This window comes from Lepidochelys kempii, chromosome 4 (genome assembly GCF_965140285.1).
Source record: "Lepidochelys kempii isolate rLepKem1 chromosome 4, rLepKem1.hap1, whole genome shotgun sequence".
Lineage (NCBI taxonomy): Eukaryota > Metazoa > Chordata > Testudines > Cheloniidae > Lepidochelys > Lepidochelys kempii.
Window position 1 is genome coordinate 137112852 of NC_136383.1, and position 21914 is coordinate 137134765.

A 21914-nucleotide genomic window follows, 5' to 3' on the forward strand; every position below is an offset into this window, starting at 1 on the left:
TGGGTTACTAAACTCAGGCAAATAAAGATCATTAAGCAGTCTGGGAGTGCTCTGAGAGACAAACAAACAGGGAGATTTGCCTTCTGAGGCAAAGAAAAAGCATCTGAGCAGGTCTGCCCCAGATCCTGCCAACTAAAGCACATAGCTGACAGCGTTTCACAGAAACAGAGGCTGTTTTAAGAATCCTACAACCACCCTGGGTGTTTCCACATCAAAGCAGATTCTAATCAGAGAAAAACAAGAGAATCCACAACTAGCCCCAAGTTGCTTGTAACTATTTATTTGTGTTTGTGGCTCAGGTCAAAACTCCAATAGAAAAACCAATAAATACAATCACGAACTGCCACATGCATGGTCTGCCCTATGTCAACACTGCAAGGAGTTCCATACAGCGCAGCTTCCAACTGGAAGGACAACAAGAGAGCCCAGAGTGGGACCTGTGCTGTCTAGAAGACATGGGGACCAGGGTTCCACAAGAGGCTGCTGCTATTGACTCAGATTTGGTTTCTCTCAGTGGGCTGTAAACCCATCAAGTAGCCAGGTGGTAAATGGTTTGCAAATTGGGAGAAGCTAGGCATCAATTCCTTTTTTAAAGTGGGATATTTTAGGAGATAGTAGCCACCAGTGTCGTCCCTGTGCCCCACGTCATACCACATTGACAAAGACACGTTCTCAGTGGTTGTGTGGCCTGCCCCTTCCCCTTCCCCGCCCACCAGGAGGGGCATCTACTGTAGAACGGGGATTCTTGATGGTTTCATCTACAGACACAATAAGGCAAGCAGCCTCAGACGCGGCCGTCAGCGCGTTGATGCGCACAATGGCCGGCTCCCACACGTAGGCTTCAAAATTATCGGCGATATCTTCGTTGTTCACGTCCACGCCATACCAGGTACCTCCCTGAGGAAGACAACAGGAGGAAACATCAGTTACGCAGCAAAACAGGAGGATGCAGACAAGAGGACAGGGAGAAGGAAGATGGCTCCTATGTGCTAACATAGAATCACAGAATATCAGGGTTGGAAGGGACCTCAGGAGGTCATCTAGTCCAACCCCCTGCTCAAAAGCAGGACCAATCCCCAATTAAATCATCCCAGCCAGGGCTTTGTCAAGCCTGACCTTAAAAACTTCTAAGGAAGGAGATTCCACCACCTCCCTAGGCAACGCATTCCAGTGTTTCACCACCCTCCTAGTGAAAAAGTTTTTCCTAATATCCAACCTAAACCTCCCCCACTGCAACTTGAGACCATTACTCCTTGTCCTGTCCTCTTCTACCACTGAGAACAGTCTAGAACCATCCTCTCTGGAACCACCTCTCAGGAAGTTGAAAGCAGCTACCAAATCCCCCCTCATTCTTCTCTTCTGCAGACTAAACAATCACAGCTCCCTCAGCCTCTCCTCATAACTCATGTGTTCCAGACCCCTAATCATTTTTGTTGCCCTTCGCTGGACATACAGCAGGGGACAGCAATTCTTCTCCTCATTAACCTCACTTGCAATCAGAAAGAGTCTTGCTTGAGGAAAGTATTAGCTCTTAGCACTTTCCATCTGCCAACTGCATTACAAACCATTAACTATGCCTCACACTGTTCTCTGGCATTCACACCACTTAATGTACAGAGAAGCTAACAGAGAGAGATCAAAGTGCCCCTCACACCCAAACCAGATCTCAGGAATTGCCAGCTCCTAGCCCTGGGCTCAGATTGCATCTTTCCTAACCAAAAGATGCAATCACTTATCTTGCATACAGCATTTTACAAACTCTCCCTTGCTATCAACCTCATGGCTAACAGTACTTAGATGCAGTCAGCTCTGGGGTGGGACATGGCAAAGATCACAAATACTGCCCAACCATTTGCTAAGAAGCGAAGACCAATACTGGAGTCAAGTGAAATTTCCAGGGGCACTTAAGGAGGCAACATATAATTGTCTGAACTGGAATCCGGCCAGGTTTGCATTTCATTGGAAAAGCACGATCAACCTTTATAATCCATCACTTTAAGGTTTAAAAGCGAAGACTCCTCCTGACAAGTGATGCCTTTTCAAAAGCAAATCAAATCCCAGTAGCAGCTCTAAAAAAGTCACCCCACAGCTGCAATCAAAAGGAAAATAGGTTTCAGAGTAGCAGCCGTGTTAATCTGTATTCGCAAAAAGAAAAGGAGGACTTGTGGCACCTTAGAGACTAACCAATTTATTTGAGCACAAGCTTTCGTGAGCTACAGCTCACTTCATCGGATGCATCATATGAAGGGAGCTGTAGCTCACAAAAGCTTATGCTCAAATAAATTGGTTAGTCTCTAAGGTGCCACAAGTCCTCCTTTTCTAAAAGGAGAATAGTTTCTCTTTATGAGCAGCAGCAGATTCCTCATCACATGTGAAAACCATTCACAGTACTTAATCAAAGAGGCAGCAACTGAAACAGTCACAGTTGTATCATTGCTCTGTTCTGCATGCTTCAGAAATTCAGTGTTATCGGTTCTCCCGGGAACATGTTCGTTCAACGGGGCGAGCCCACCTGTGCATGTTTGGCTCTCAGTTTGTTCAGAATGTTGGTGGCATCAAACCCGGCATTGTCACAGAGCTGGCGTGGAATGATCTCAAGGGCTTTAGCATAAGCTCCTATGAGCAACTGTTGTTTGCCTGGAATGGTCCTGGAGTAGTCCCGGAGGTATTTCGAAAGTTCCATTTCTATAGCACCACCGCCAGCAACAACGGAGTCGTTCTGAAACAGAGCAAGAGTAAAACGTTCCATGACCTTTCTCCAAACACAACGATTACACTGAAACTAGTTAGAGGAGAAAGCCCAGGACACGAAATTAACCTGTTACAGATCTGTCTGATGGCATCTCTGGATCTGGAGTATCCACATCATGCAAGCCACCACCACCGTCAGGACAACCTGCCTGCTTTGCAGGTACTTTCTGCAGAGGGCCAGTGGCTCCTCCAGGCTTGGGAGGAGATGCTCTGGAAGGGGAGCTTACCCTGCCACAGACATACGTGGGTGCCTTTTCTCCAGCTCCACATTCTCTCAGGCCAGACACAGACCTGACTAGTAGTGAATTAAGTTACTTTCACTTCCATCAAGTGGTCAAAAAGATGGCACAAGCCTGATGTGCCATTTTCGCGAAGCAATTGCTTTGCTGCCAAGTGCCGCTACCAGCTATTTCTCCTGCATTTCCTTTGGTAAATCACAGATTGAGGAGTCTTTGCTAGAAGAAAATGGTCCAAAATCCTAAACTGCTTCCTCTTATGTCCCCCAAAGCACCCGTGCTCTGAGAATCCCTTACCTCAATGTATGCTAACACACCTGTACACGTGACGTACTATCCAGAGATGCCTACAAGCTATCAAAGATGACAAGCACATGGGGGGGGCGGGGGGATAACACATGTAGACATAGATAAATATCACTGTCCCGGTGCCCCTAGCCCTGACTCATATCAGTTAGCTAGCTGCTTGGAGAGTCACCAGAATGCGTTTCAAGGAGAGGGCCGATAGCTTACGTGGAGTGCGAGGCAGAGTGAGAGTGAAAAAAGCCTCGAAAGAAGATGAGAGAGAAGCAGGCATGTGTGTCAGGGTACTCTGCTAAGGCACCATCCAAACCAAATGGAAGAGCCATTCTGCACCCCCGGAGATTCCTGATCACCCATCGGACTGGGGTTAGCACATACACGCCCCATTTGGTCAGGGGGCAGTTCTAGCCTCCAGGGCTGTGCTAGAGGAGAATGCCAGACAGCGTTCAAGGGTGGCTGGCTTCAAGGGGCCTGTGTTACTTTGGACACTGTCCCTTCAACACTGGCCAGCTTTCTGTTCACTGCACTATGGGAGTGGAGACCCACCGTATTGCTTCTCCTGAGAGGCAGGATCCTCCTGCCCCCAAACAAACACGTTCCCGCTTTCCTTGCCCCACACACTTTCCCAAAACATCCCTCCATCCAAGGTGCTCCATGGGATTTACCTCCTTGCTAAGGAAGGTAAGTTTCGAGTCCTAGACAGACCGTGATAGCCTTTTAAACAAGAACCCTGGCCTATGGCAAATGTAAACAGCTGGGCAACGTCTCCAGCTCCTCCATACCTTGATTGCTCTCCTGACTATCATGATGGCATCATGTAGGGACCTCTCAGTCTCTTCCATAAACTGCTCTGCACCTCCTCGCAATAGAAGCGTGCACGTCTTTGCCTTTGGGCAGCCTGTGAAGAAGTTGTACCTGCCAAGAGCAGAGCATGTCAAGGGTTAGCACTGCCAGGATAACCAGCACCTGGGGCTCATCTACACAAACACGTGGTTTGCACCAAGCTGGGGTGTAAGTCTACCCAGCGCTAGCCTGCCATGCACAGACTGGCTGCAGAACCCGCTGTCACTTGCTGACAGTTCTGTAATGCGTTCTTACACAGCGTGCGTGGAAATGGGAGCGATCAAAACACACCAGGGAACCGTTAACGCCCGGCCAAACGACGTGCAGCAGGCTAGCACATGGCAGACTTACCCCCCAACTTGCTGCGAACTAAGTGTTCATCGAGACAAGTCCTCAGACAGCTTCAAAAGGTGCTTCGTGGGTGACCTGGCAAGAGAGATATTCCTTTCCAAAGCCAAACACATCTGCAGCCCTTCTAACTTATACTGTGACCCTCTTGAGCCTCTAGAGACACAGGGGAGGGCCAGATTAGTCTATGAATGGGATGCAAGTTCTTCTGCAAATACCCAGGTATTTGCCCCTGCCTGAGTCTGTGCTGAAGCAGTTAACTGGGGAGAAACAAACAGCAAGAGGGATTAGGATGTTGGGATTGGTCCCCAAGAGGATCTCTCCCTTGAGATGGGCCACAGGATGGAAAAGCTGAAAATCCACTGAGGTATGGTATTAAGCTTAATTTGTGCTAGCTGATGTACAATGTGGCTGTGGGGTATTAACACAGATGCCCCACTCAACCCGAGAAGGGGCTGCATTGCAGGTGACGGATGAAGGGATGCTTCCACGATTTAGTTGGGGATTCGTCCCGCTTTGAGCAGGGGGCTGGGCTAGATGACCTTCTGAGGTCCCTTCCAACCCTGATATTCTATGATTCTAGGATATACTGTTTGTATATTGCTGCAGGATCCTTTGTACATACAAAGTCACTATGTACATACAAGACACTATATTAAGTCCACCGGACCTCAAGAGGTGTGACGAGGTGCGATACGCTTGGCCAGACATCAAGCCAAAACATGGAAAGATACTCAGACACGCTGAGATTTCACCAGGTTAGCATTTTACCGGTCAGAAATGTTACTCTTACAGCAGTAATATTCCAACACAAATTAAAATGCCACAGTTCAAGCTACAGTATATTTACCTCTCCCCTCCAATCTGGGCCTCCTCGAAGAGTGCACACTGTCCCAGAACATCATCTGTGAGGGCATTAACACTAGTCTGAATAGACCCACCACAGGCCTGCAACGTACAGAAGAGACAAGGTGGCTTTAGTGTAACAGCAGAGGGACAAGCCCAGACAGCAGGTTACTGTTGTGCAATGGCATCATAGTCACAGAGCCTTGTAACTGGTTGGAATGACTGTGACCTCTAACTCCCAGACACGGAGCAGCCTTGGCTGTAGCCACCCCCAGGAGAAGGCTTAAGAAGCGACCAGCAAGAGAAACCAGAAATGCCAGGGGCAGCACATGAAGGGTTTGGAAAACCTGACTGTTACACCAGTGTAACCGTATCAGTTAACCCCCCTCCTCACAAACGACAGACTTCTACTGATACAGACACTGGGTGCAGAGCAGGCCGAAGCAGTAGACAGAACACATTATGCTTACAGAGATCCTTCTGGCAGAGGAGCTCATGTTTTGCAGACACCAGTCAAGTGACATAGGTTAAATATCCCACCTATTTCCAGATGGATAAACTGAGGTACAAGTAAAAAAAAAAAAAAGTGTAAGAAGGGCACTAAACTCCCAATCTCCCACTGGGACGTGGACACCGAACTCTCTCCGGCTCCTCTGAAAATCCCAGCCTGAGTGACTTGCTCAAAGCCATCAAATTACTGTAGTAAAGTCAGCAAAAAGAACGCAGGAGTCCTACTCCAACCACTACAGCACAATCCCCCGTACAGCAGAGCTTTCAATATGCTCCTCCATGCGTTAGCAAAGCATCAAATGGTTTAAAAGATCTTTTAAAATCTTCACTCGTAACGTCCCTTTCCTCAAGCCATCTGCGTTGTTACATTTGCCCTACTTGCCACCCCCCTAACGCCAGCCCCGCACTTGCAACCTCCCAAAACGTGTCCCATGACCCGTCTGGGGGCTGCAACCCCAGGTTGAGAAACACTGATCTAAATGAGTTGAGTACCCTCTGGGGGTACTCGCGTACGCCGGGCTGAAAACCACCGGCTTACAGTTCAGTACAGGGCAGGGAGGGAGTGAAAAAAGCCTTGAAGGATTAATAGCAAATCTAAACCCCTTATTACAAAGAGATGGAAGTTACCATCATAGTCCTTTTGAGATCTTCTTCCGGAACTCGACCAGCACAAAACAGATCTCTGTCTGCGAAGTACTGAGTAGCTACATCACCAATCGGAAGCTTAGACAAGACGACTTTGGCTCCCGACTTGTGGATTTTGTCTAACTTGTCATACAAGATGCTCCACTCTGCATCCACAATGGCCTGGTAATCCTAGCGGAAAAGAATCAGAGATGAGCTTGCAATGCAGTTTCATTACAAAGAATTGCAAATGTCATCACAAGTTACCTGCACAGGGAGATCCCTTGTGAGACAAAAGGCAGTGATAATGCTGCTTTATGCAGCCTTGGAAAGATGTTCACTTTACACACTCCCAGGCAATTTTAGGTCACTCATTTTATAAGGAGACACAGAGAAAGTTACAAAGCTCAAAGCAGCATGACTAACAGATAAAGGGATTGGAGGAACTAACAGGAAGACAGTGACAGCTCAGTGTATCCTGATAACAGGTGATTAATGGGGAGGAGAAAGGAAGGGTTGTGCAAATATCTGAGTGTTATTTATAGGAAGGAGAGGAGACGGTCTAATGCAGTTAGTGCAAGGAACTAACATAGCACACACTGCAACAGAGAAGGATGCAGATAGCGACGGGTATCAATCTTGTGTTTTCCATAGTGCTCAGATTTTACAAACCAGACACAAAAGAGTCATTCCAGCCATCAATAAAATGCAGCCACTGCTGGGTGGCAAGGATTTAAACCAGGAACAGCAACACTATAGAACCATTCAGGACAGACCGTAAAGGAAGCCATGTTTGCTGGGATGGCCTGGAGAATTTATGGGGAACAGAGTAACTACCCAGACTGTAACATGGCCAAGAAACCAAGATTACCCCTCTATTCCCACATAAACAGCAAGGGGATCTCGGGTGACCACAACTGCTGTGGGAACCAAAAATTAGCAACTCAACCCTCAATTAAATTCTCAGCCCTAACAGTCTCCCCGTAGTTTTGCCTTGAGCTTCCTCCCACGTGATGTTCCTGTGTTTATCAGAAGCTGCACATGCCCAGTGGCTAAAAGCTTCACCTTGTTTTAATGCACTATGTGACACTCTAGGGATTTCCACACATGTATGAAAATCAACACTTAGGACACTGCTCAGTTCCAGTTTATCCAAAGGGCCGGTCACTGGAATAAATGCAGCAAGAGCCAGAGGCCAGATGCAGAGTTTGCCAAACTGTGGGTCACAACCCTGCCCCATGACCAGGGGGCGTCACAAGATGTACATGCTGCACATGGGGCAGCTGCGTGCCCTGGCTACCACTGCCTCCCTGTACTGCGTGCGCTGGGCAGGGACAGCGCTGGATCAGCAGCACAGTCGCTCTGCAGCACACACAGGACAGTACAGCGAGGTGGCATCGACTAGCAGAATGGGGCTCACAGCTGCTGCTGCACCAATCCCATGCACAGTGGGAGGGAGTCGAGCCAAGCCCAAGGGAGTTAGGTTGTTTTCTGACCTGACCTTGCACAGGCTGTTGTCAGGTCCCATTGGGTTTGGGTCACAGGGCTCTATCTCAGACCTCTGGGGGGGTCACATTAACAGAGATGAGTCCAAGGGCGCGTCGGGGGTGGCACAAACAAGTTTGGGAATTACTAGGCTACAGAAAAACATAGTGGTACTGTCCTTTCCATATTGGCCAGGGACAACTCAGCCGCGGGATGGTAGACTTCCCTTCGGACCTGGAATACTGGGTTTCAGTTGGAACAGCCTGCCCAGGTCCTTAAATAAGGCCAATGATGCATATCAATCTGAGCTGGTAAGACAAGGGTACATAATGCAGCGATAGTTACGTGTGGAAGGGCAACAACCCAACCCCATCCAGGAGGGAACAGCAACTCTCCTGCACCATAAGGTTTAGAAGAGGCTCGGAAATAGTCAGAGAAGCCTCATTCTGCATTGGAAGTGCACATTAGTTTTGGTCCTGATCTTTCCTTTCAGCTCTTACCTTCACGTTGTTGACTCTCACTTCAGCATTGTCTTTCTCTGCTTTGAGCTCTAGCTCAACGTTCAGCAGAGCGATCTTGGGGGACTCGTACTTTTTCGGCTGCATCTCAAACCCGGCATAAGAGAACGTTTTCTTAAAGGCAACTCCAGCCACTAGCTGGGACTCCTGAAAGAAGGGGGTTGGATGTTGGGGTTAGCGAGATCCTGCAGGAGGACTCCCTGCTTCAGAATCAATGTATAAGGCAAAGTGCCATTTACCCTACGACAGCTGTTTCTTTTGATTAACCCACCCTCACAGAACACAAGTGGCAAACATTTATCTCCTCTGCCCAGGAAACCAACCTCTCCCATCAGATCCTTCCCAGCACAAAAGATACCATCGCAAAAGGCACTATACAAAAACTCAGGCTCAACTCTCCAGTCTCTCACTGATGCCTTTCCCATTTGTACCCTTTGAAGATGCCTACCCCCGCTCAACCACCTCCCTAAACTTGATCTTTTCCTGCCTTATTCTAGATTACAGCAATCTCGGGATGGGAGCTGCTAAGCACATGAGACTGGCTTGCCCAACGCTGCCCCCGATAACACTCCATGTTGGAAAAAAGTCAGTGTTACATTCTCTCCCCATCCTACATCTTTCTAACAACCCACTAGTTTCCATGTGGATTTCTCCCCAGCAGGCTTTCCTGCAGGGTCAACTACCCCAGGAAAGTATAGTCTCAAGGTCATTAGAATGGGGCTTCTGCATCAGGCCTTCAGAAAATGCCAGTTTCTTTTCACAGCACTCCCTGGTCTCCTGCCCTCTGGGAGGAGTCAGGGCACAGCTCCAGCCCTTGAGTTACAACAACCTCCTGCCTCACCCCAAACTCAGCAACCATGCTGGCAGCTCCAATCCTGAGCATCAAGAACCCAGATGCAGCACATCCATTGTGACCAGGAGGAGCTGCCAAAGCCACAAAACCCTTCCCTAGGGTACATGAGCATGACCCTCAAGGTGACCCAAAACCTTCACTAGGCCTGGAGCAGAGTTACCTCAAGAGTTCAACCAATACCCTGGAAAGCAGGATGCTGCAATATCCTCAGGCTCACAGACCTGCCCTGCCAAACTCCTCAAAGTGGCAACTGGGGGGAAAAAACTATCCTCAAACCTGTACAAAATCAAATTCAAGGGCAAACAGCATCTGACAAAACTAGCTTCCATTCTCTGTAGCTCCTGCCAGGAACAGCTGAAATGATTTTCCTTAGAAAGTAAGGAAATAGGATGGTCTCTCCCATCTCAAGTCAGCTGGAGGGAGTTTTCTGTGACTCTCTGAAATGCTTGCAGACCCTCAGTTATGACTGGGTGCATGCAGAACCAATTCTGATTGACTACATTACCTGTCTGGGTGAGATAATGCAGTAGTGATCACCTCTTTTCCTCCATGGAAATGCTTGTGTGAAGTATTTACAGGCAGAAACCACCACAGAATAACAATTCACTCACTAGAGACTAGGACAGGCTCCAGTTTTCAGTGGAGATATGCCAACTAACCCACCATCTACATGGGATTAAGATATAAGGGACTGAGATAGCACCAACCACCTTTTACCCCAGGAACGGTTTTCTATCGTGGTATGTACGTTTAACACTATGTACCACAGGTGGTCAGACACTATGGTGATGGGCACCACATAAGAACCTAGGCAAACAAATGGAAATGGACAACCCTTCGCAGCTCATACAGTCTATTCCCCCTGGCCAATTCAGGATAAGTCTCCTTGTGGTATGTAAACAAGGATGTTAGTTACTTCTAGAACCAAAGAAATGTAAGAACTACCACCTGAATAAGGGCTGAAGACCTGACTTCTCTACTGCCTTGTGGAGTCCTTCATCCCCGCATGAAGCAGGTGTAGTGAAAGCCAGAAACACAGAAGTCACCACTACAATCAGTAATAGCATTGCAGACCCGCTTTGTACAAAGGGCAGTGCTGTGGAGGATCTGGCTGGTCCGTTGTGCACAGAAACACAACCCTACCCACTCCTGCCTGTTTGCAAACTAAAGTGGGGAATTACAGACAGAAGGCAAAACAAGGAACCACTGACCAGCGTGGGGGATGCTTTGGGCATGAAAACCCTGGCACCGAGCAGGAGCAAATGATTAGGGCTCTATGGGTATGTGCACAGGCCAGCCGTGGGGTTTTCTTTGCTGTGTAGACATACCCTAAGAACTCCTCTGAGCTAACAGGAGACTCAGAAAGAACTTACTTCCAGGGCACCTCCCTGCACCTTCTTTATTCCAATCATTTTGAGCTGCAACAACTCATCAAGCATCATGACGGCATCTACCACCATCCGGGAGAAGAAGTCCTTCTGCTGTGAGATCAGCTTGGAGTTGAGGGCTGTGGCTGCACACTTCTCCAGCAGCCTTCTTTGCTCGCTGCAAGAGAAAAGAAAAGTCACATTTTGCACATGTCTTAGTGCCCTTTGCCAGATCGCAAAGCATTTTATATGCATTTCTTAAGCCTCACTCCCACCTCCAGCCCAAATGAGGAAGTATTAGCCCCCTTTTGCAGAGAGGGAAACCGAGGCACACAGTGTTTGAGGCCCAAGTTTTCAGAAAGGGCCTCTCTAATTTACAGAGCTCCGCCTCAGACACCATGGGTCCAGATGTCAGAAGTGCTCAGAACCCACAACTCCAACCAAAGTCCACGGAAGCCACAAGCGTTCAGCTGTTCTGAAACACAGACCCCAAGGATCTCAAATGGGGCACCCAAACTAGAGGCCATTTTGAAACCTTTGGCTTACACTACTTGTTAGAAGTTGTAAGAGGGCAGGAACCAGAACTCAGGAGGGACCTGAGCTCACTCCTATGTTTACTAACGGTTACCAGAACTACTGTATTTTGCATCCACTGATGGATGTGCAAGGGCTTCCCCCACAGTCAGTAGGAATAATAAAAACCATTCAGTGTGCAACATTCCCTCCTCATTAGAGCAGCTCAGTTCATTAGGGCCAAAAGCTGCCCACAGGGGTACATAAGGCGAGGGACATAGTAAGTGGCCTGATTTTCAGAGACATGCTGAGCATCTAAGATGCTTGCTGATTTCAGTGGGAGCTACAGGTGGTTCAGTTCCCAGTGTGAAAAATCAGGCCATTTATTTAGGCGCCTAGCATTATGCACCCAAGCTGGCAAACAATGGCCTAGATACTCTTCTGGAGTAACAGCCTTGGAGAGATAGCACTGCATCTTCTTAGTCAGACCTACAGATTCCAAATTCAGAGAAAAATCTAGCTGTGGCTGCAGCTGCTCATCCCAGATCTGAATCTGGCCTGGAATCTTCAACCTAGGACCACATAAAGTGCAGCAAAAAACAACTTTAAAATGCCTCTGAACCAACAAGGCACTTCCTGGGGCAGATCTACCATCTAGTCACAAAATAGGCTTCTCAAACTCAAATAGGAACTTACTCTTTATCGTCCTTCTTCACTGTCACCGAAATCTCTTTGATCTTATTTACAGCCTGTCAAAACAAAAGCCAGTAGCTGGAATTAGTGGCTCACATTTAAGAATGTGATCGGCCCTCCAGCATATTCTTGTATTTGTATTTCAACCTTCATTGCTTCTTTTGATGTAGTTGAAATTTTAAGTACACAAGAACGGCCACAGTGGGAAAGATCAACGGTCATCTAGCCCAGTATCCCACCCGTCAGTGGCCAGAGCCAGAAGCTTCAGAGGGAATGAACACAACAGGGTAATTCTGAGTGATCCATGCTGTCATCCAGTCCCAGCTTGTGGCAGTTGGAGATTTAAGAGACACCCAGAGCATGGGGTTGTGTCCCTGACCATCTTGGCTAATAGCCATTGATGGACCTATCCAAGTATTTCACCTATTCTACTGCTTCCAGTCCAGTAATCAAGAACCATCTCCTTAAACATCGCTGCTCTGCAAGAAACCCAGGATCTATAATAAACTAGGAGGAGTGGTAGATACGCTGGAGGGTAGGGATAGAATACAGAGGGACCTAGATAAATTAGAGGATTGGGCCAAAATAAATCTGATGAGGTTCAACAAGGACAAGTGCAGAGTCCTGCACTTAGGACGGAAGAATCCCATGCACCGCTACAGACTAGGGAGCAGTTCTGCAGAAAAGGACCTAGGGGTGACAGTGGACGAGAAGCTGGATATGAGTCAGCAGTGTGCCCTTGTTGCCAAGAAGGCCAATGGCGTTTTGGGATGTATAAGTAGGGGCACTGCCAGCAGATCAAGGATGTGATTGTTCCCCTCTATTCGACATTGGTGAGGCCTCATCTGGAGTACTGTGTCCAGTTTTGGGCCCCACACTATAAGAAGGAGGCGGAAAAATTGGAAAATGTCCAGCGGAGGGCAACAAAAATGATTAGGGGACTGGAACACATGAGTTATGAGGAGAGGTTGAGGGAACTAGGATTGTTTAGTCTGCGGAAGAGAAGAATGAGGGGGGGATTTGACAGCTGCTTTCAACTACCTGAAAGGGGGTTCCAAAGAGGATGGATCTAGACTGTTCTCAGTGGTAGCAGGTGACAGAACAAGGAGTAATGGTCTCACGTTGCAGTGGGGGAGGTTTAGGTTGGATATTAGGAAAAACTTTTTCACTAGGAGGGTGTGAAGCACTGGAATGGGTTACCTAGGGAGGTAGTGGAATCTCCTTCCTTTGAAGTTTTTACAGTCAGGCTTCACAAAGCCCTGGCTGGGATGATTTAGTTGGGGATTGGTCCTGCTTTGAGCAGGGGGCTGGGCTAGATGACCTCCTGAGGTCCCTTCCAACCCTGATATTCTATGATTCTACAAACATCACTGGAACTGCTCTACTGCTGTCAGCACAAGCAATGATAGGAAACCAGATCTAAACGCAGATGAGATATGCTGAAGCCATGTGTGTAACTCAAGCACACTTTTAAGTGCAAGCAAAATTCCTATGGACGCAGAGGATGGGGTAGTAAACTATTTTCACTTCCTTTTTAAAATGACTACGTTCCCTGATGCTCCCTCCAAAACACTGTTCTAACAATGTTGGGACAGGACCCTGAAGTGAGCCTTTGGGCATTTTAAGCCAGATCTCCCACATTCGGTCAGGCTAAGAAAGAAGCCATTATAAAGTTACTAGTAGTAACAACTGAGATGAGATTTAAAGTCATAAAGGATTAATGGCTGCTGTTGTGTTTTAAAGAAGCCAGCTGATATTTTGCAGTGGGTTGGAAGGGATTGTTACTGCTCATGATACTCTCCCCCGCCCCCAATCCATTTTAGAGATGGTTTTTGCCTTCTTCTGGTAGAAAATCACTGTCCAAGATGTTCTAGACAACTATACAATTTTGTGGTAACAGACGGACTCCCCACAAGCCTATGCATTTCCCTACCAGCTCGGTTGCAGTGCGGAAGGCTCGGATGATGATCTGAGGATGCACACCTTCCTCCACGTAGGGCTTCACTTGTTTCAGGAATTCTGCAGCCAGCATAGTCACAGAGGTCGTGCCATCGCCAACCTGCAGCACCACAAGGAAGTTTGTTCATATCACCATCACATCCTAAAGGTTCTACATTAGCACAAGTTCATCAAACCCATAAAGTACAGTTTCAGAAAGACATCCCACCCTTAAGCATGAGGTGTACATACTTTGAATGCAAACATAGACATTTGACTTAGACACTTATGCTGCCAGTGCCTTCCAGAGACCTGAGCAACACACACGGCCCCACTTGGTATCCCAGCATTTCATAGTACAGTAACTCCCCACTTAACGTCCTCTCGCTTAACCTTGTTTTGAACTTATGTCCCTGCTCAATTACAGAACATGCTCCATTTAAAGTTGTGCAATGCTTCGCCATAACGTCGTTTGGCTGCCTGCTTTGCCCACAGTTGGCAGCCCCCCTATGTTCTCCCCACAGCGCCTCCTGCCCGCCAACAGACCCTGCGGATCAGCGCCTTCCTGCCCGCAGCAATCAGCTGGCTTGTGGCATTCAGGAGGGAGGGGGGAGGAGCAAGGACTCGGCGTGCAGGCTCCCCCTCCCTCCTCAACGCCGCAAACCAGCTGATTGCCGCGGGCAGGAGGCAGGGGAGGCTGCGCACCATGTCCTCGCTCCTCCCCCCTCCCTTCTTAACGCCACAAGGCAGCTGATTGCCACGGGCAGGAGGCAGGCGTGAGGACACAGGGTGTGGAGTAAAGAGGGAGGACGGGGGGGAAGAAGAGGCGGGTTAAGGATTGGGGCTTGGGTGGAGGGGTGGAGTGAGCGAGCCGAGGGTTGAGCCCCCTGCCCCTGGTGCCTGCAGAATAGGGGAAGCTGCCGCCGTGCAATGTACTTCTCCTAGCCTACAGCACCTTCAGACTCCTTGCCTGCTTCATTGTCTCCAGTGCCAGTGGGCTGTGCCTGTGTGGGGTAAGGGGGGGCACCTCCCAACTATAGTGCTGCACTGTACTGTATGGCAACAACAACAAAATTTCCCTGGAACCTAACCCCCCCCATTTACATTCATTCTTATGGGGAAAATTGGATTTGCTTAACTTCATTTCACTTAAAATCGGATTTTTCAGGAACATAACTACAATGTTAAGTGAGGAGTTACTGTATGCTTCCTCTGTCCTCATGTGTTTATGCTTCAGAAGCACAGTTGTTCACATTCATACCTCTGCATCCTGAGATTTGGCAATGTCCACTAACGTCTTAGCAGCAGGGTGGACGACATCAAGAAGTTTCAGGATTGTGGCGCCATCATTTGAGATAGTTGCTTTGCCTATGGTTTTAGAAGAAGAGTTAAGTCCAAAGTTCCTGACTGAAGACACTTGCCTACCTGCTCCAAAGATAGATGTAAGCTCCAGCATTTGATGGAGTTATTTAGAACTCAAGACCAGTTAGATTAATATTTTGATTAGTTTAACACACCAGGAAACCTCACTACACCTCTCTCTATTTTCCTTTTCAGGAAAAATTGGGCTCCTGGCTTTTGCTAAGGTAGAAAGGTTTCCATAAATTCTCTAAATGCGTGATTCCTGCACCGTGAGCTTTGCCATTGATTTCAATGAGCAGAGAATCAAGCCCTAAATCCTCATTAAAGACAACTTTTCTTCAGACAAATGACTGTCCCTCAAAAGCATATGGAACATGATCACTGCTGTATTTCCACACATTCCCACAAGTTCAAAGTGACTGACTACTGACTACAAATCAGCTGAAAAGGACAGGAAATAGTCCAAGCTGAGAAAAAAGTAAAACAGTAAACAGTATAAATGGTGAAAAGCAAAATGGGTTTGAAAGATGGCCAGTCTTAATCTTAATGTAGCTAAGCATTTTTTAAAAAACATGAATTTTGATGTAAGAGTGCCTCTAACAACCCTGCTTGATAACATCACCTCACTTTCCTTCCCATTCTGGTTTTACAAATGGAGCATGCTAGGTGCCACAGAGGGTTAACAATAACTTTTCATATAAGGAAACTGTTAAGTGTTGAAGGCTGGAATGTCATTGCCTCAGTAACGCTCTTCAGGCTGCCCAGTGCTTCTGTTCTTGGAGCTCCAATGTTATCACTGCTAACAGCAGATTCTGCAGTCTGCTCATTCAACAGACCTTGATGTTACTCAAAGAAAGACCACAGACTTGGTTCAATGGAGAAGGTGCTCGGCCAAGTTTATTATCAATGAAGCACAGTAGCTCCCTGGATCTATGTCTCAGGTACACAAACACATGCATGCTCGTTACAATGGACTCAGCCAGTCAGCAGTGGGACTTTCTGCGGCCCTCTCGGTTGGGCAAAGTGTTAAGGCGAGGTACCCCAACATTTATAGACCAAGACAAACAACTGGGATAAACAAGTTGTGTACCACTGTACATATTTTATAACGTCTATTTTTTACCTGGTATTTTGGACAAAACATTATTATTTTGTCAAACCATCTTATCTTGTACTAGATTGGGATATAGCTGTACTAGCTGGAATATATTTCCGTAAATATCCAGTGCCTAGTACAGTAGCAGCAACTTTGCCAAGTTAATGTGACAGTGAACTTATAAGCACCTGCTTTGATACATGGCCTGACTCTGGTTCATGGCCTCTGGTTCAGGCCTCAGATTTGGCATCAGGCTCTCTCTCTACCACAGACACCTGGGCTTAGTTATGAAACAAGAGAAAATAAGTTCAGCAATGTCAGTTAACTCCCTGCTCAGGCACAGCACTTCCACAAAGAGCCAAACAACTCAGCGCTGCAGGCCATCTCTGGCTTAAGACAGGTTCATAACTAGAGAGGCAAGTATCTCCAACAGCCAGTGATGGGGCACTAGATGGGGAGGGCTCTGAGTTACTAAAGAGAATTCTTTCCCAGGTGTCTGGCTCGTGGGTCTTGCCCACATACTAGGGGTCTAACTGCTCGCCATATTTGGGGCTGGGAAGGCATTTCCCCCTGGGATTAGACTGGCAGACAGCCTGGAGGTTTTATGCCTTCCTCTGCAGCATGGGGCAAGGGTCATTTGCAGGTTTAAACTAGTGTAAATGGTGGATTCTCTGTGGTTTGAAGTCTTTAAATCATGATTTAAGGACTTGAGTAACTCAGCCAGAGGTTATGGGTCTATTACAGGAGTGGTTGGGTGAGATTCAGTGGCCTGCGATGTGCAGGATGATCATGACGGTCCCTTCTGACTTTAAAGTCTATGAGGCAAAGAAGTTTGTAGACCAGGTTTGAGGTACACTGGCAGAACTGGAGAGACAAAAACTTTCACAACACTTGGGCCACACTATGACAGGATCTAACCAGTACTATGGCACCTCCCTGTCATGACCACCTAGGTTTGGGGTATTTTTTAGAAAGAAAGAAAAAAAAGCTACCTTAACTCAGTCTCCTGGATAAACAATACATCCCTTTAAAGCTATTGGTATTTCTGTCACTAAAATATCTTGAACTAGCTGAGGCTGGAGTAAAGGTTTTAAGTTTGAATGTGATCACAAGAAATCAGATGTGTGCACTAGAAGCAGGGTCTCCGTTAGAACTGAAAGCTATTGTGTAATTGAGAGTCGGAATGAGAATGGGGGTGAGGTAAGCGTGCTGAGGTCTATGAACGCTGGGTTAACCGGTGGTTGATGATTTGGGGGTGGGGGGGGGACACGACAGGGGAACAGGACTATCAACCTTAGCTCTAAATTAGCTAATCTTTAGTTTGGGCTTCCCCCCCCAACTTGAACACAGAAGTACCATATAATATGTATCGTGCAGGGATGTTATTTGTTAGTCAGTCAAAAGCCACTGCCTTACATGTGGTAACCTGAAGTGTTAAGAGTCATGATACTTGAGACTTACCTCTGTCATCAACAATAAGTTTGTCCATGCCCCGGGGGCCAAGGGTGGTGCGAACTGCTTCTGCGATTACCTGGCAAGCACTGATGTTACTTAGAAGCTGAGGAATCCCTTGGGAGGTATCTGTGCCTTCCTTCAACAAGATAACTGGTGTGGGCTGAAAAAACAACATACGTTAGCCAATGCCTTGCTCAGATTTTAATAGGCCAACTAGTCCCCCTAAAAATAACTGTGCATATCAAAATTTTCTAGCTCAGCTAATTAATATTATTGAATAAGTTCCCTCATGGGAACAATTTAGGAAATCAGTTCACTGTATTACAGTGTCACTGCTTGCAATTCCATATCTAAGGCTGAAACCAAAGTCTACCCCCCACCTTAGGCTCTATAAATCTGAAGATTGGATGTCTTAGAACTAAGGATTTCCATATTTTTCAGCTGTTTGGGGGTTTTCTTCTGAATTTAATCTTGACCTTGAATTACTTGAGTTTCTAATGAATGTAGTTCACTACTCTTGTAAGCGGTTTTTGGTTGTTTAACCTTTACATTACTAAGCTGGATTCAACCTTAATTTAGATTTGTCTGAAAAATACAACTAACATGAAGGATAACCAAGACCCGAGGTCAAGATCCATTTTCTTCTAGAATACAATCACAATTCAACAAAAGCAAGCAAATGAGCAGATCCTGTTAACATTAAATCTGGTTACCTGTCGGCTGCTACTCTGAAAGCTGTCATGGATATGTTCTGTAACCCCCCTCAGAGGCTGAATTCCTGGCCCTCCCCCCTTCAACAGCATGAAGCACAATGAAATGAATACCCTCCAGCTTCAACTCTGCACTAGATACGCAGTACCCATACTACTGCAACAGCACCGAAATGCTAGGCAGGCAGCGTGGATGGGGCAAAGGCATTCCTACCACTTTGTCATGTAAACTTGTTGAGAGATTTTTCATGATGCCACGGTATGAACACCCGAGCCCCGTCCACTCTTGCATTGGTGCTGCCACCAGCACAGCTGTATCCGTTGCTGGTGGTAACCGATATGCAGATAATGAGGCCTGATCGACACAAGAAAATTAGGGCACAACATCATCACTCAGGGATGTGAAAAATCTACACCAGAGGGGCTTAGTTAAGCTAACTAAGTCCCTGTGTGGAGAGCTCTAGGTCAACAGAATTCTTCCATGGACCTAGCTACCAGCTCTGGATTACCTATGCCAACGGGAGAATCCCTAACGTTGGCATAGGTAACATCAACACTGAAGCGCTGCAGCTGTGTCGCAGACAAGCCCTGAATTCTGTAGTGTAGACAAGGCCTGAGAGGGAACATTTTGGGTCCCTCACACTTGGCTGACAGGGAAAACGGCTGGACAGTGTCAAAACTACAGATAAGATAACTGAAAGCAACAACAAAATTAGGCAAGTTCATGGAGGATAGGTCCATAAATAGCTATTAGTCAAGATGGTCAGGGATGCAACCCCATGCTCTAGGTTCCTAACCCTGCAACCCCCAGAAAACTGGGAATGGACAGAAGCTGGATGACTCAAAATTGCCCTGTTCTGTTGATTCTCTCTAAAGCATCTGGCACTGGCAACTGCCAGGGAAAAGACACTGAGCTAGATGGACCATTGATCTGAACCAGTGTGGCCATTCTTATGCTCTTAAGAGAATGACTGGGGGACTCTAAAAGGCCATGGTAACATCCAGCCAATGGATCTTCACTGTGCTCTAGGATGGTCCCATACCACACACCCTGCTAGCCAGCAACCAGTTTTCATCTCTCACTACCTTTGAAAAATCAGAACAAGATGGTATCGCTTAAAGAGGAAGCTAGTCCAACACCTAACCAAACATGATGATTATCCTTACACCATGATGGTAATGTGAGAGATTGAACCATTAGCAATAAATCATTTTACGGAAAGACCACTATGATTCAAAACAATTACAAAGTTGCGTTTTGAGATCTGTGGGACAAGGGGGACAGAGGTGGGGCATGAAAATTAAATATATGCCCTCAATTCAAGTTTGAAGAATATGTTGTGAAATAGAAACAAGGATCTTCTACCTCTGTCAGAATAACCCTAAATGGAAGTTTACAAAGGAAATCCAATTATTCTGCCTTTGAAAAAAATCAAGTTATATGCAGTGTAATAATACCGCATGCAGATGTGGTCGCCCCATCTCAAAAAATCTATACTGGAATTGGAAAAGGTTCAGAAAAGGGCAACAAAAATTATTAGGGGTATGGAACAGCTTCTCTCTGAGGAGAGATTAAGAAGACTGGGACTTTTCAGCTTGGAAAAGAGATGAATAAGGGGGGGGATACGATAGAGGTCTATAAAATCATGACTGGTGTGGAGAAAGTAAATAAGGAAGTGTTATTTACTCCTTCTCAGAACACAAGAACTAGGAATTACCAAATTAAATTAATAGGCAGCAGGTTTAAAACAAACAAAAGGAAGTATTTCTTCACACAATGCACAGTCAACCTGTGGAACTCCTTGCCAGAAGATGTTGTGAAGGCCAACACTATAACAGCATTCAAAAAAGAACTAGATAAATTCATCGAGGATAGGTCCATCAATGGCTATTAGCCAGGATGGGCACGGATAGTGTCCCCAGCCTCTGTTTGCCAGAAGCTGGGAATGGGCAACAGGGGAAGGACCACTTGATGATTACCTGTTCTCTTCATTCCCTCCGGGGCACCTGGCATTGGCCGCTGTCGGAAGACAGGAGACTGGGCTAGATGGACCTTTGGTCTGACCCAGTACGGCCCTTCTTATGTTCTATATTTTGTAACAGTCTCTGTCTGGACATTCCTAAGGCTGCCTTTAGCGTAGGCAGGGGGAAGTGCCCTCCACAGAAATGACAGGTCTGAGCTTTGCAGAACAGCCCCTTGGTCTGCACAACTTGGGGACAGCAGGTGCCAGAATCAAAATGAGCCACGCCCATCTCCAACGGAACCGTGGGGACCATAATGACTACAGCTCCCAACATGCAACGCTCACCTTGCCCACAGCAGCCAATGTGGGCAATCATGGGCCCCGCGGCTGTAACAGGGAGAGGAAGCCCGAGGACTACAGATGCCAGCATGCAATGGTTTGAGAAGCCACAGGACAGGGTAACAATTGTAATACCCGGAGGCTTCCTGCACCTTCCCTGCCGTTTCGACCTACACACTACAATCCCCAGCATGCAATGCACCAGTTGCTCCCCCAGCTCGGGGGCAAGGTCGTGCGCGTTGCCTGATGGGACTGGTAGTCTCGGCGAGACCACTATTCGCCCACCGTAACCAGGCTATCCCGAAACCCCGAGGCCCCCCGCTCAATGGGCTGCTCCAGGACTAGGCCGCAGCGCCCCTCGCCCTCACTGCCGCCGGGCTGTGCTGAGAGACGGGGCAGCGGCTCCGGATCCCCGCCGCTCCGGCAAAAGCCCGCCATCCCCCACAAATAACGGCGGCTCCCGGCCGGCCAGAGCCCGCCAGCGGCGGGGGGAGCCGCTGTCGGGCCGGGAGGGCCCATCCCCGGGACGGATGGCGGCGGATGGAGCGGGCCGCGCCGATCCCACTCACCATCATTTTGACGGAACGTCTCGTTCGGCTCCTCCGACAGCGGGGGTTGCTGATCCCACAATGCACTGCGTTCGCACAGAAACTTCCCGAGGCTTGGGGAGGAGTTCTAACCGGAAACGGGCGGCTCCTCCCTGCTACAACTCTGTGGTTGGCAGCCAGCAGCTCGCCCCGGCCGGTGTCCCTTCCTTCCCTCAGCTGACCATAGAGATGCAAGGCTGGGCGGGTGGATGTGGGGGGTTGTCATTGAATAGCTCGTTATCTGGTAGGAGGAGGACTGGGGCGGCTCAGTATCTGGCGGGCGGGACTGGCGGGGCTCGCTGACTGGCGGGCGGGACCGGCGGGGCTCGCTGACTGGGGGGCGGGACGTTGGGGGCGGGACCGGCGGGCGGGACTCGCTGACTGGCGGGCGGGACTCGCTGTGGGGCGGGACTGGTGGGGCTCGCTGTCTGGCGGGCGGGGGGCGGACTGGTGGGGCTCGCTGGCGGGCGGGCGGGACTCGCTGTGGGGCGGGACTGGTGGGGCTCGCTGTCTGGCGGGCGGGGGGCGGACTGGTGGGGCTCGCTGACTGGCGGGCGGGGGGCGGACTGGTGG

The 21914-nt window shown here is 48.1% G+C and overlaps 1 protein-coding gene across 1 annotated transcript; it reads right to left on the reverse strand.

Annotated features, from left to right (window-relative positions):
- Window positions 1-264: 264 nt before the first annotated feature.
- CCT7 (chaperonin containing TCP1 subunit 7) lies at window positions 265-21431 on the reverse strand. Its single transcript, XM_073342990.1, has 12 exons — window positions 21324-21431; window positions 17748-17901; window positions 15090-15196; window positions 13824-13949; window positions 11894-11946; window positions 10691-10862; window positions 8447-8611; window positions 6465-6653; window positions 5332-5429; window positions 4073-4205; window positions 2513-2719; window positions 265-897 (listed from the first exon to the last, which is right to left on the reverse strand). The coding sequence occupies exons 1-12, from the start codon at window positions 21327-21329 to the stop codon at window positions 673-675; spliced, it is 1635 nt and encodes a 544-aa protein (XP_073199091.1). The 5' UTR covers window positions 21330-21431; the 3' UTR covers window positions 265-672.
- Window positions 21432-21914: the final 483 nt, after the last annotated feature.

Coding starts and splice junctions, on each gene's coding strand:
- CCT7 (XM_073342990.1), bottom strand. Junction 2,720..4,072: donor TAGTCAGGAGAGCAATCAAG/GTATGGAGGAGC, acceptor GCTCTGTTTCAG/AACGACTCCGTTGTTGCTGG. Junction 898..2,512: donor TGAGAGCCAAACATGCACAG/GTGGGCTCGCCC, acceptor TGTCTTCCTCAG/GGAGGTACCTGGTATGGCGT.